At 36.3% G+C, this 15238-nt stretch overlaps 1 protein-coding gene across 1 annotated transcript in view; it reads right to left on the minus strand.

Moving 5' to 3' along the window:
- Positions 1-15238, minus strand: part of INTS7 (integrator complex subunit 7) — an 84822-nt gene that overhangs the window by 14091 nt on the left and 55493 nt on the right. Inside the window, exons 14-16 of the mRNA XM_038542073.1 lie at positions 5229-5423; positions 4556-4659; positions 3489-3557 (exon numbers count right to left, since the gene is read on the minus strand). Of these exons, the coding sequence (XP_038398001.1) occupies positions 3489-3557; positions 4556-4659; positions 5229-5423 (368 nt within the window). The remainder of the gene's footprint in view (positions 1-3488; positions 3558-4555; positions 4660-5228; positions 5424-15238) is intronic.

The raw sequence follows: 15238 nt of genomic DNA on the forward strand, positions 1-15238 counted from the left end.
ATTTCAGCAATTTAATTAGAATGTATGGCTTATTATGGTCTTCTCTGTTTATCCCACTTGGGGTTTGTTAAGCTTCTTGGATCTGTGGGTTTATATTCTTAATCAAATATAAAAAAATTCCAATCATTTAAATATGTTCCTTTCCCTCATTCCCTTCTTTCTAGGATTTCCATTACATGTATATATTAGAAAAAATGACATTGTTCCACAGGTCAATTTTGACTTTTGTTTTCTAGATTTGTTTTTTATTTCACTGTCCAGTTTGGATAGTTTCTATTACTATGTCTTCAAGTTCCCTGATCTTTCCTTTTGTAATATCTAGTCTACTGTTAAACCCAACCCAATCAAAGCTGAATTCTGTATCATCAAAATTATCTTCCAAAAATAAAGGCAAAATCCAAAATCAAGATACTGTATTTTTTAGCTCTAAGAATTCCATTTGGTCCTTTTTACATCTTTAATTTTTCTTATCATATTATCTTTTACTTTAAATCCTTGACAATATTGGTAATAGCTATTTTAAAGTCAAGTCTGTAAATTCCATCACCTTTCACTTATGAGTCTTTTTCTTAATTGACTAAATTTTCTCCTGGTTATTGGTCACATTTTCCTGCTTCTTCTCAGGTCTAATAATTCGTTTGAATGCTACAGATGTGGATTTTATAGTGCTGACTTTTTTATTGTTGTCTTTAAAGAATATTAAATTTTGTTTTGGTAGACAGTTAAGTTACTTATGCATAATTCCAAATCTTTCAAGGCTTACTTGAAAGACTACTCTAGAGTTAGTTTAACTCTACTATTAAGGTGGTGTAACCCTTCTGGGGTTTCTTCTGAATGCTCTTAGTGTTCAATAAGGTCTCTCCATTTGGCTAGCTAGAACTCAAACACTTCTGAGACATCTGTGAGCTCTGGGAATTGTTCAGTTTATAGTTTCCTAGTAGTTATTCTTTCCCTAGTAGTTGTTTTTTGCTTGGCCTTGTCAAGTTTCACCTTACATATGTGTAGCTTAGTGTTCAGTCAAAGATTGACAGCTTAAGAAATTTCTGGAGCTCTTTCCCTGGAAAGCATCTTCTTTTCTCCTGTATTCTGTCCTGCAAATTCTAGCTTCTTCTGATTCCCTGAACCCTGATCCCTATCTCTTCAACTAAGCAAGACCACCATGTTCTACTTTGGTTACTCCTTCCTGCAAGGCAATCTAAAAAGTGCCTCCAGGGAGAGGAAAGTTAAGACAATTATAGGGTTTGTCTTATTTATATTCCTTCTCTGAGGGATTACATTCCTGAGTTTCCTACTGTCCAACAACTGAAAACAGTTAACTTATAGGTTTATATCCAGGTTTTGGCTCTTTGCAATAAAAGGAAAAGTTCCAGTCTTAGTTACTTTGTCACAGAACTGTTCCCTTATCTTTTAGGCAGTAACATAAAGATTAAATGCAAAGGAATCATAACAGGGCAAACAAAAGGCTAAGATAGAAAAAGGCAATGGACATTATCTCAATATATTTCTTCTTGATAATTCTAAAAAGTTGGAATGAAGCAGACAATTACATTCATAATTATCTACCCTGTCCCAATCCACATTTATTGTTACTGCTCAGGTACTATGTTAGGTGCTATGAGATACAAAGTGAATATTAAGACAAAGTCTCTTCTCCAAAAAGCTTATAGGCTTTGAAAAAGATAAAGATAGCTTTTTGTAAAAACAACAGTGAAATACTAACATTATGCCTCACTCTTGAGGTTTTTTAGCTGCTAGTCTTCCTTTACTTGGAAGGCACAAAAGATAATATCAAGAATAGAAGTTTTAGAAGGAATCCACTCTTTGCAGTTGTATTTATTGAGAATGAAACCCAAAGAACCCTCCTTAAAGTGCAAGCTTTCTTTTCCAATTTTTCCCTGCTTTAGGGCAGAGGCTAAGGAAATAGGTTTGGATGATGAGAAGGGAAGGAGGAGTAAAAAAAAAAAAAAAAGTGCTAGGAAGGACAGAGAGTGAGAAAGAGAATAAATAGCATGTACAGGCTGGCTGGGTAACTTCCCTCACCCCATCCCTGCTGACGATGCACCTAATCTGTTAAAAAGTCAATCAAGAAAAACACTTATCCTTATTGTACCAATCAACAGTAGTGATATCTGAATGTTAACAAGTAAAATGAGTATGGCACAGTAAGAAATGGTGTGAGCCTCGAAGCATCAATTAATTGCCAAAGACTCTATAAAGTACATGGAGGTTTAAGAACATTTTGAAATTTAAAAGGAAGGGGTTTTAAGAAAATAAGTACTGCAAGTCTGAAGGGAACACTGATGAAAACATGATAAAAGGAAAAATAAGGGATAGTGTGTTATGACAACATTAAAGTGGAGCAGATGAGTGGGGAAAAGGATAGCCAAGTGGCCTAGTCTGACAATAGGCTGAACTTCAAAATAGAAGCAAGGATCCTGCTATTGTCCTGAAAAGAAATGGTGAGTCAGTGCTTCAGAGTAGAGAAATTTCACTCTGCTTTGTTGATTATATTCTTTTAAGGAAGCTGACCTTGGAAACATAGGCCTTACTAAATTGGAAATTATAGACTGTTGAAAATGCATATTCCAAAACAGAATACTATAATGGGAAAAAAAAGCAATGGATCATTCTTCAATAAAATATTTTGAATAATTAGTTAATGAGAGAGGAGAAAAGAATATTAATAAAGCAAAAACAGGAGTATCTTTTTGTTTAAGAAACCAAAGAATAAAAATTCAAGCTTATTAACCCAATTTTTCATACCAAAGTTTCGGTATAGTTTACAAGAAGAAAATATTCAAATTCAAAGAATTTCTTCCCAGTTATTTTTCCAAGTAAGTGTTTTAAAAATAGGAGACAGTGGGGTACCTGGGTGGCTCAGTCAGGTAAGTGTCCAATTCTTTTTTTTTTTTTTTTTTTTTTAAGTGTCCTATTCTTGATTTCCGCTCAGGTCACGATCTTGGGGTCCTGAGATCAAGCCCTGTCTCAGGCTCTGCTCTTGGCGCAGAGTCTGCTACAGATTCTCTCTCTCCCTCTCCCCCTCCCCACTCCTCTCTAAAATAAATAAAAAGATCTTTAAAAAAAAATAGGGGGCAGGAGGTAAATAAACAATGGAGTCAGAAAAAAAAATAAGTTTTGTCACTAGTTATGTGATCTCAGGCAAACACCGATTAAGTTCCTCTTCTCTGTTCTTCTATGATATCTCTTCTAAAATACTGTTGCTGGGCAGCCTGGGTGGCTCAGCGGTTTAGTGCCGCCTTCAGCCCAGGGTGTGATCCTGGAGACCTGGGATCGAGTCCCACGTCAGGCTCCCTGCCTAGAGCCTGCTTCTCCCTCTACCTGTGTCTGTGCCCCTCTCCCTCTCTCTCTGTCTCTCATGAATAAATAAACTCTTTTAAAAAAAAAAAAAAAAAAAAACACTGCTGCAATGACTAGGTAAGATAACATACTGGAAAATGTACTTTAATATAAACTGTTATTAGAAATACCTTGCTGATTCTGGATCCAAAATCAAGGCTTCTATTGCATGAGATATCAGTAAACAGCTCTGCTGTTGTCTGGATTAACGTTAAGGTTATACATGAAAATAGAGAAATCCATGTGACTTTATATTACCTGAATATCAAGTCAAGATGAGGATTATATTTTTAGTTAAGGTAACCATGTTATCAAATCAAATGGTTTGAGATTCTTTTTTTTTTTCCCCCTTTTAAGGGATATATGTTGTTTATAACAGGGATTTTTAAATTCAGTTCTAGGAAGAGTACTTTAGAGGCTGCCTAATGTGGGAAGGGAACTTCTGCTTAGATAGCAGTTTCACCGATGAAAGTCACAAGTGGCAACAACAAAAATGGTCTGTAGGTACCCCAGAGATTCTGAAGCTGGGATTCAAGGGATGAAGCTGGGGCTCAAAGGATCTGGTCACCCTCTTGTGACCCTGTAAATCTGCCAGGATGTGAGCATAAATGCATTTTGTAGAGGAAAGGGTCCATAGCATTCACTAGGTTTTTACTTAGAAAACCAAAATGGCAAGCTCTACTGATTTATAGATACTACAATTTAAAAATCATTTATTTCTTCTGTCCTTTCAAAAAGGACTTGAAGCTGCTAATAAGAAAACAGGGAGAATTCAGAGGACTTAGTGAACAAAAGTGATGACTAACACCAAAGATCCCTAATAAAGGTGATGGGAACCAGGGTTTTTACCACAAAGAATACTGAGGTGACATAAATGGTTTTCTGGTGGGAAAACGTGTTGCTTTCTCCACTGTGAGCAAGTGAGCACAAAGTATGCAACATTGGTGGGACCTGGATTTTGGATGCTCTTCCTAGAAGTGGAGAAAGCCACTACTTTTTTTTTTTTTTTTTCCCAAGCCTGGTTGAAGTTAAAAAGTAAAAATATACTACTCATACTAGATTTCCAAAGAGAAGTTAATTATAAGTTTGTAGGCTTATATAAATATACATATTTTTAGTTAGGCATATCTAAAGTATTTACTCTGTGTTTAAAAGAATACTTCCACAGAACAAGAAATATTGAAGCAGCTTAGGATACAGTTCCACATTCCTCAAGGTTGCCGAATCAGCATCAAAAGATGCCTGATACAGATCCCCATATCGGGAAGCAAGGCTTCGGAATTCTTCCATGGACTGTTTCATCTAAAAAGAAGGAAAAGTAACAATTACAAGGAACACAGTATCATTATTGTGTGTGTGTGTGTGTTTGTGTGTGTATATATATATATATATATATATATATATATACACACACATACCACAAAAAAAAATCAAAACATAAAAAAACCTATTCTCCAACAATCAAATCCAAAAAGCAGTTCAACTTTTTTCATTTCCATTCCATTTATGCTTGTAAACCTTGTTAAATAAAATTAGCAAAGATGGTAAATGAAATTCTCAATGTTCACAAAATTACAGTAACACATATGACACACAGAAACAAAAAGCATTGCTTTTTTAGCTTCAAGTTCCACTAAAATAATTAAGACAGTTATAAATGTGTAGCATCTAGTGAGATACCATCAATCACTTTGTCATTCTAATAAAAACATCAGCCTATTTTCAGCAAGACATGACTTAAAGCATTTGAGGCTTAATGTCTATTAGTCAAACAGCTGATTTTTAAGTTTCAGAATTTTTTCATCTTACAACTAACCTCAAAAATCTCTAATGTAATTAAAGCCTGCACTAAAAATAAAGTTAAGACACACCTGATTGGAGATGCGGCCACATCTCTGAAGGTCACTCCCTAAGGTCATGGCAATTGTTGTGGCAATTGCAGGTGGAGGGCTTGTCTTGAGGCTATTACAAGTACAGATAAGTTGAGAGAAGGCCTGTAGAAGGTCAATCCTGAGTTTTACAAATTCACACTGAAAACTTAAAGGATTCAGTGGTGTACTGGCAGCCTGGGGGGAGAAAAAAGATATATATATATATATATATATATATGTAAGACAAGTAAACACAATAGCCAGATGGTGCCATACGAACAATTCCTCACCGTCTGGGCAAAGAACATTAGTTCTAACATTGATGGATAAATACCTACGTTATAAGAGGATCAATGTAATATTGGAAAGAAAAACTTATCATTATTAGTATCAGCTCCAAAAAGCTGTATGTTCCATCAACATTCAGCTTCCTTACTCCCTACATTCACAAAGACCCCACAGCATGTGGGTTGGCTAGATTATCACAAGGCTCTGGATGATGTAATCACTATAATTTTCATCCAGTGTCCAAAACCAAATAAAAAGTAACAAAGCACACAAAAAAGACTAAATCTTTCAAATACCATCTGATGGACACTTCAAGGACATTATCATTCTTCCAAACCCCTCTCATCTGTAATGGATTTTTAAAAGTTGGGGGGCAGAAGAGGAAAGAAAGATAAATATGAGAAATATGGTGCTAGACACTGGTAAAAAGCATGTTGCCTCATGGCTGATTTTTCTACTGTGAGCCCAACTTAATATTAAGAAGAATTTCTGAGCAGACATGTTAGAATGAACACAGGCTACTAAGGAAGAACAGGTTATATGATGCACAAATAAGTTTTTATAAGGAGGAGAGGTGTCAGGGGTTAAGTCTTGGACAGCAAAGAGTAGCAGCAGCTAGGTAGAGAGGGCAAGGAATGTAAGTCAAGCCAGTGTGGGCTAGGACAACCTTTAACTATTCAGTAACTACTCTCGGCAGAGAACCTAGCATGGTGCTTTCAATGAAAGGCATATCAAAACCATGCTCAACTAACAGTAAATGGAGGCAGAGTGAAAGTAATTTTCCTGACATGACTAGCTTAAACATGCTGATGCTGTTTGTTCCTTTTTTTTTTTTTTTTTTTGTTTGTTCCTTAGATACTACCTTACACCATCCTTTTAGCAGGAGAGCAAGGCATTTGACTTTGGGTTTCTAGAAGTCAGTTACAATATTACCATCTGGCCAAGTATCACATATTGACCTTAGTGTACTTCCCTCTACTTTTAAGTGTCAAATGGTAAGTTTTGTTATTTGTTAGCATTCATATTTTACTCTATGAAACAATTAGCCACTCCCTATATCCTTTATAAGGACATACACCTGGCTCTAGTATCCTCCTCAAAATGTAAGGCCCTTGAGGATATATATAAAAGTTACATATAGACAGTCCTAAATAAGCTAGAGGCAATAATTATACTCAATATATTGAATTCTGTGGTTTTCACACTTTTAGGATGCCTGTTCTAATCATGAAATAGCACAGACTAGGAGATTAAAAGAGAACATTTCAATTGCTTTTAATTCCTTAAAGATTTAATTTGCTCTCATGAGAACTCTGAACCTTACACAGCTACCTGCTATTTTTAATTTATTGCTTGTTGGTAACTTTACAACGGTCAGGGATACAAGTAGGTGTATAATGATACTATTAAATAAATACAGTACAGACAATCTGACCAGACAAAAAATCCTGGCAATCTTGTCCTAACAGGTGTTACAAAACTGAAAGGGAAGCAAGATGTAGTTATAATAAGGGAGATTTACTGTAACTCTGGATTTATTTTTGAGTATTCTATTGATGATATAAGATGGAAACTTTGAAAGCGACTGTGCATTTTAGATTGTGTTATGCTGAAAGCAATGCTAGATATAGTACACATGTCCAAAAGAACACAGAAAAGATAGATTTGTCATAGAGGAGACTTTAAAAGGTAGTAACCTCTGTGAAAGACCAAAAATGTTCAAGAAATAAATTTAGGTTATAGCAGTATGAATAATGCCAATGAGAAATAAGAAGGATACTATTTACTTTTCTTTGTATTGAGGCTAAAGCTTAAACAGAGGCTGGGAATCTAAGGTTAGCAGGTAAAGCAAAAATTGTACATAATTAATATTACTCTTGAAATTTCCTCAGGGAGGAATTATTTTCAGTGAATTCAACACAGGCAGTGAAGGAGCAACAAACTCAGAGCTCTCCCCAGAGCTCACTCAGGCTTATCAGCCAATTGAGAAAAACTATTCCCACTATTTGGATTGCTATTTTGCTTTCCCATTACTTAAATGATTATTTTTCTCCTTCCTTCCTTCTTTCTTTTCCCCTAAACATGTATAGTTCAATCTTTAAAAGAAAAAGAAAAGATTCATTATTTTACAGAGAGAGAGAGAGAGCAAGCAGGGTTAAGGGGAGAAGGGTAGAGGGAGGAGAGAGAGAATCTCAAGCAGACTCCCCACTGAGCATGGAGCCTGATGCAGGGCTCCATCTCATGACCTTGAGATCGTGACCTGAATCGAAATCAAGAACCAAATACTTAACTGACCAAGCTACACAGGTGCCCCAAAGTTAAATCTTTGTCAGACATGCATGCATATAATGCTACTTCACAGAACTTGACTTGTAGTACATATCCAATTTCCTAAATGGAGCTACCTAAAGAAACCAACATGGCTAAAAAGAAAGCTACCTGATGAGCTTGATTAAAAAAAAGTGTGTGTGTACAGTGGTAAAGAACACACGACAACCAAGAGTAAACTGTAATGTAAACCATGGACCTGAAGCCCTTGGTAACCACCATTCTACTATTGTTTCCATAAATCTGACTTCTTTAGATAGCTCATATAAGTAGAATCACAGAGTATTTGTCTTCTTGCAACTGGCTTACTTTACTTAGTATAATCCTAGATTGATTGATTGATTGATTGATTCATTCATTCATTCATGAGAGACAGAGAGAGAGGCAGAGACACAGGCAGAGGGAGAAGCAGGCTCCATGCAGGGAGCCCGACGTGGGACTCGATCCTGAGTCTCCAGGATCAGGCCCTGGGCTGAAGGCGGCGCTAAACTGCTGAGCCACCCGGGCTGCCCTAATCCTAGATTTTGAAAGAATAAGCCAAGCATAAAGCAACTGTGGACTAAACTGTTTTAAACCAGCCCTCCTACCTACTAACAACAGCTGTGAAAACTGAATACAACATTAAGAACATATATTTGAAAGCACTGAAGAGCTTATTACGGCAAAAAGGATTTTGAAGCCAAAAATCATGAAGAGATGGGAAATGCAAGGAGGCAAGATTGACATTTGGTGACATTTTCTCCCTTGAGATGTTTGCTAACTTGAAAGCTGCTCCTGAGAGTCTGAGAAGCTGAGCAGGATTTTCAGCAATTTCATAAAATGAGGAGGGGGGCTGTGGAAAACACTTCAGGCTTTGGCTGTTACCTCAAAGGGCTATGCCCTAGGAGTAAGGAGAACTCAGAAATAGACTGGCCCTCCGAAGGATTAAAGTGATCTTAGCTTTACTGCCTGCCAAAGGCCAAGAAAGATATACAAGGCTCTGGATGATGTAATCACTATAATTATCATCCAGTGTCCAAAACCAAATAAAAAGTAACAAAGCACACAAAAAAGACAAAATCTTTCAAAGCAAGAGATGGTGGTGATGCAGGAATTTAAAAGTACAAACCACAAGAGATCCAGAAACAGAATATCAGATATGAATTTTAAAATAACTATGATTAATATGTTAAAAGAAATTAAATGACAAAACAGAGAATCCTGGCAAAGAACTAGAAAATATAAAATAACCAAATGGAAATTATGGAATTGAAAAAAAAAACCTACAATAAGTGAAATTAAGAACTTAATGGGTTTGACAGCAGATTAGACACAATATAAGAGTTACTCATCAAGTGGGGGTGCCTAGGTGGTGCAGTCTGTTAAGCATCCGACTCTGTTTTAGGTCAGGTCATAATCTCAGGGTTGTGGGATCGAGCTCCACATTGGGCTCTGTGCTCAGTGTAGACTCTTTTTGAGATTCTCTCTCTCTCTGCCCACCTCCCAGCTCTCTCTCTAAAATAAATCAATCTTAAAAAAAAATTACTGAAGTGGAAGTAAGGTCAGAAGAAAACATTTAGAGCTAAGAATAGAGAGATAAAAAGATGGGAGATGTAGGAGAGAATGTAAGAGAAAAACGAGACATGGTAAAGAGAGTTATTATCATTGTATCTGGAGTTCCAAGTGAGTGAGAAAGGGACAGAAGCAATAGCTAAAGAGGGAACGACCAAAACTGATCAAAATCATCAAGCCATAGAATCAGGAAGCACTATGAACCCCAAAAGGCATTCATACTGGTAAAAATATAAGTTGGAAACTGCCATGGGCACCTCTTGGCAGTATTTATTATAGCTGAACCATACTGCATGACACAGCACTACCATCCACAAGAAATGCACACCTATACCAAAAGATGTCCATTAGAGTGTTCATAGTCCAACTACTCTTTATAACTACATCTTGCTTCTCTTTCAGTTTTGTAATGCATGTTAGGACAAGATTGCCAGGTTTTTTTGTCTGGTCAGATGGTCTATAACTGTATTTATATAACAGTATCATATACACCTACTTGTATCCCTGCCAGGGAAGAGGCAGAGGAAGAGGGAGGGAAAAGGGAGCAGGGAGCAGGGAGCACTAAGCAGGGAACAAGCCAGGCACTGAGGCCCAGGACTCTGGGATCATAACCTGAGCCAAAGGCAGACACTTAACCAACTGAACCACCCAGGCCCCCTCAAACTATTCTTAATAGCTCCAATCTGGAAATAACCCAAATGTTCTCCAATGATAAAGATGGATAAACAGATTTCTTTAACCGTCATTGAAAGAGTATCATAGAACAATGAAAATGAATGAACTACTGCAATATGCAACAACAAAACGAATGACTCACAAACATAAAGTTGAGCAAAACAACTAGAATCACAAGAATACCGCATGATTTCCTAACTATTAATAAAAACAAGGCAAGACTGATAGCTTTAGAAATCGAAATAGTGCTTACTTCTGGGGAGATGGGTGAAGGGAGCATGAACTAGGGAAACATTTCTTAAAAAACAGAAACCATAAAGGAAGAAAGATCAATAACTTAGACCATAAATTCTTAGACTATTAAGAATTGCTGTTCATTAAAGATAGAAAGTGGGGGGAAAAGCTACAAAATTAGATGGTATTTGCAACATAGATAACCTACAAAAAATTAGTATCCAGAACATATAAGAACTTACAAATCAGTAAGACAAACAACTTGCTAGGAAAATGAAAAAACCTCAACTGGCAGTTAACAGAAACAAAATGAAACAAAACACAAATGGCCAAAAATGAAACAAATGTTTGTTTCAAGAAAATGAAAAAGGAACTACTAAACGGGAGAAAATATTTGCAAACCCTGTACCTGACAAGGGGTTAATATCCAAAAAATATAAAGAACTCCTATTAACAGCAAAGCAAAACAAACAACAATCTGATTATAAAATTAGCAGAAGATCTGACTAGACCTTTTTCCAAAGAAGACATACAGATGGCCAACAGATACATAAAAAGATGCTCAATATCACTCATCATCAGGGAAATGCAAATCAAAACTACAAGATAACACTTCACACCTGTTCAAAATCAAAAAGTTAAGAACAGGGATCCCTGGGTGGCGCAGCGGTTTAGCCTTTGGCCCAGGGCACGATCCTGGAGACCCACGATCGAATCCCACGTCGGGCTCCCGGTGCATGGAGCCTGCTTCTCCCTCTGCCTGTGTCTCTGCCTCTCTCTCTATCTCTGTGTGACTATCATAAATAAATTAAAAAAAAAAAAAGTTAAGAACAAGTAAGTGTTGTCAAGGATGTGGAGAAAAGGGAACTCTGGTACACTGTTGGTGGAAATGTAAATTGGTGCAGGCACTGGAGTATGGAGGTTCCTCAAAAAACTAAAAACAGAATTACTAGATGATCCAGCAATTCTACTTCTGGGTATTTATCTGAAGAAAACAAAAACATTATCTCATAAAGACATACGCATCCCCATGTTCACTGTAGCATTATTTACAATAGATATGGAAACCTAAGTATCCATCAGCAGATGAATGGATAAAGAAAATGTGGCATGTATATATAATGAAGTATCATTCAGTCATAGAAAAGTGAAAACTTGCCTTCTGCAACAACACTGATGGACCTTGAGGACATTATGCTAAGTGAAATAAATCAAATACAAATACCACATGATCTCACTTATATGTGGAATAAAAAACAAAACCCCAGAAACTCCAAGCTCACAGCGAACAGATACGCAGTTGTCAGAGATGATGGAGTGGGGGGTAGGGGGGTGAGTAAAAGGGGTGAAGTGGTCAAAAGTATAAACTTCCAGTTATAAATTAAATACATCACGGGGATAGAGTGTATAGTATAGGAGTATAGTTAATACTGTATTTTATGTTTGGAAAGTGCTTAGAGAGTGGATCTTAAAAGCCCTCAGCACCAAAAAGAAAACTTTTTCTTTTTACTTCTTTAAAGATTTTATTTAGTTATTTGACAGAGAGAGAGCACAAGCAGGGGGGGAGCAACAGAGGGAGAGGGAGAAGCAGGGAGCCTGATATGCAACCTGACCCCAGGATCATAACCTGAGCTGAAGGTAGACGCTCAACTGACTAAGCCACCCAGGTGCCCCAAGAAAACTTTGACTAACTATATATAGTGAGGAGTATTAACTAGACTTACTGTAGTAATCATCTCACAATATATACAAATATTGAATTGTTGTGCTATATACCTGAAACCAATGTTATACATCAATGATATTAAATAAATAAATAAATAAAATGTTTAATTGAATTGGTAATTTAAGAAATGTCAATCAGAACGTTTAGAACATACCAAGTGACAGGAAAAATGTAGAGCAACAGGAACTCTTACATACTGCTGGGTGGTTTATAAATTTATAAACCACTATAGAAAGCCTCCTGGTATTAGCTAGTTGACTGAAGGTGTACATAACCTTGCAATTCCACTCCTACGTAGTATATTAGAGCAGTATCTCTTAACAGAGGCAAGAGCATCCTGGGCATTTCAAGAGATTAAGCATCTTTAGTTACTAACCATTAAAGCCAATAGCAGTCCTCCTTATCCTATGTGACAAAGAGAAACATCTCCACACACTTCTAAGTTGGAGCGAGGGACAGATATATAGCTTTGACTGAGGTCTACTGCTCTAGGGAAGGGTTTTCATTCTTATTATACTAGTTATATTTTGAACTGAATAATTCTTTGTTAAAGGGAGTGGTTCTGTGCATTGCTGGATGTTCAGCAGCATCTCTGGCTTGTACCCACTAAATGCCAGGAACCATGACAAATCATGATAACCAAAAATGTCTCTAGACATTGCCAAATGTCCTCTGGAAGGGCAAAATCATCCCCAATTGAGAATCACAGTCTTAGAAAAAGCTTTACATAGGTCTATCAAAAGATGTATACAAGAATGTTCACAACAATACTATTCATAATAGCAAAAACCAAAGAATTAATAATTTCATCAACACTAGAATGGACAAATAAATTGATATATAGTCATGATGGAAGACTATATAGCAGTAAAACTGACCTACAGCTTCATGTAACAAGATGAATGAATCTTAAGGACATAATTTATATAATCAGAGCAAGTTGAAGAAAAATATGTATAATTCCTTTTTATAATAAAATTCTAAAACAACATAAAATAGTACCTTGCTAAGAGTTACCAAAAAGCATGTTAAAATTACAAAGAGAGGCAAGGGAATGGTACACACAAGATTCAGGATAGTGGTTACCTCTTTGGGGTAGGAAATGTCATACAAACATAAAGAATGTGCATGAGTCTTAGAGGCAATCGTAGTAACGCCGCATTTCCTAAAGATGCTAAGTATATTTTGATATTTGTTGTATTTTTTTATATACCCTCTACACCATATATGGAGATGTTATACATATTCACTATTTTAAAATAAATAAAAATGGGGTGCCTTGGTGGCTCAGTCAAGCATCTGATTTCGGCTCAGGTCATGATCTCAGGGTCCTGGGATGGAGCCCCATGACAGGCTCTGCGGTCAGCACTGATTCTGCTTGTCCTTCTCCCTCTGCTCCCTGCCCCCAGCTCATGTGTGCTCTCTTTCAAATAAATAAATAAAATCTTTAAAAAGAAAAAGGTGTTGTCTTAAGTCACTCAATTTGTGGTAATTTGTGACACAGTACAGAAAACTAAAATACTTTTTACAATTCTTATTCTTAAATAGCAAGATAACTCTATCATTAGTCACTATGTTGGGAAATTAGACACCCAGTGTTGCTGTAGTATAAACACAGAATTTGAACTTCTTATCCTTGAATAAAGCAGAATTCTCACAGCTGTACAATCTTACATTTGATCATTCATGTGACAGGAGTAGAAGGTCAGTCCATGTTCATTCATACCTTCTCAGGGACACAGACACAAAGCTATTGTCAAATCCACGCTTGACAAATGAATGATTAAAATAAATCTTTAAAAAACCCTGATGGTAGAGTACAATCCGAAATGTGGTAAATCCCAAATGACTGTAAGGATCATCCTGCCTCCTTCTCTACTCTACTCTCAAGTGGAGAATCATTTCTTGATTTTTTTTTTTTAATCCTCAAAGCAGTGTCTGGCACATAGTAAGTGCTTACAGTCTGTTGAATAAAAGAATTCCATTTCAAAAGGAGTCGATGTGAGGCCCAATAACCTACCTTAAGGCAGAAAGGAGATCAAGGTAAGAGGTTTCTGTCAATCGGAGTCCTTACTTTCTCTGTCAGAACTCAGTCCTTAGTTACTGTCAAGCCTCATTAAATACACATACCACACAAATCATTAAAAGACTATTAAATATTCAACAGGATTTTCATAATATTAATTCTGTTTTACCGCCCTGTGAGTTTGTTTCACAGTTCCAACCATTTAGCTCTACTGAATGATAAACAATTTTCTACTCCACATGAACTAGAAAATGAAATAATTCTACGGATTGCAACCAATAACTGTACCTATATTTTCTGATGTAGGCTGATATAGGCAACAGCACTCTTTTCCCAGAATAATCAAGAGGAAAGAATCATAGCAGTCAATGCTACCCTTTAAGGTAGAGAGAAGCCATTCCTATATTCCCGTTTTAAAACAGTTGATCAATCCTATCCAAAAAAGAAAAAAAAATTATACTTCAAAAAATATGTATCCACAGTATTCTGAATATTGTCTATTTTGTCACATCTGTTTATTCCTTATTCTGCTTCAGAGCACTTCTTTTGGGACGATCCACTATTAAAAAGAGATTATGGGAAACATCTATATATATAGGTACCTAAAGTTTTACAGTTCCATCTAAATATATATAATTTTAAAGATTAATGACAATACTTACAAAATATGTAATGTTGATCACATAAACTCTTTACTCTTAAAGGGAAAATAAATCTTTGCATTAATACAGAAAATGCTCATGTTGGGTACAGGTTCTTACTTTGGAATATAAATTCAAGGAAACATAAGAAATGCTAATGGTGTACCCTCCTTGCAACCCCTTTACTCTCTTGGCAGAGAAAACAAGAATAGTAGCTGGTGACTCTCAATTTAGAATAGGAGGATATCAGAGAGGGGTAAAAAGTGGGACACTAGCATCCTTGATAATTTCTTCTTTATCTACAAAGCAAGAAACTCTAGCTTCTTAGCAGTTGCCAGGCATGAAATGGGTTGTGGCGGGGTTTACATTTGATGGTTGGTAATGACCCAGTACCTCTTACAAACAGGAGTCTAGAGAGGGAATATCCTATCTCCACTTATCCTTTCTGCATGGATTCAGTAATCCGCCCATAAGTGGTACCTGGTTCTTGATTAAAAAAAAAAAAAGATAAACTTCTATCAATTCATGAATATTAAAAAGC

The sequence above is a fragment of the Canis lupus genome, chromosome 7 (genome assembly GCF_011100685.1).
Source record: "Canis lupus familiaris isolate Mischka breed German Shepherd chromosome 7, alternate assembly UU_Cfam_GSD_1.0, whole genome shotgun sequence".
Classification (NCBI taxonomy): Eukaryota; Metazoa; Chordata; class Mammalia; order Carnivora; family Canidae; genus Canis; species Canis lupus.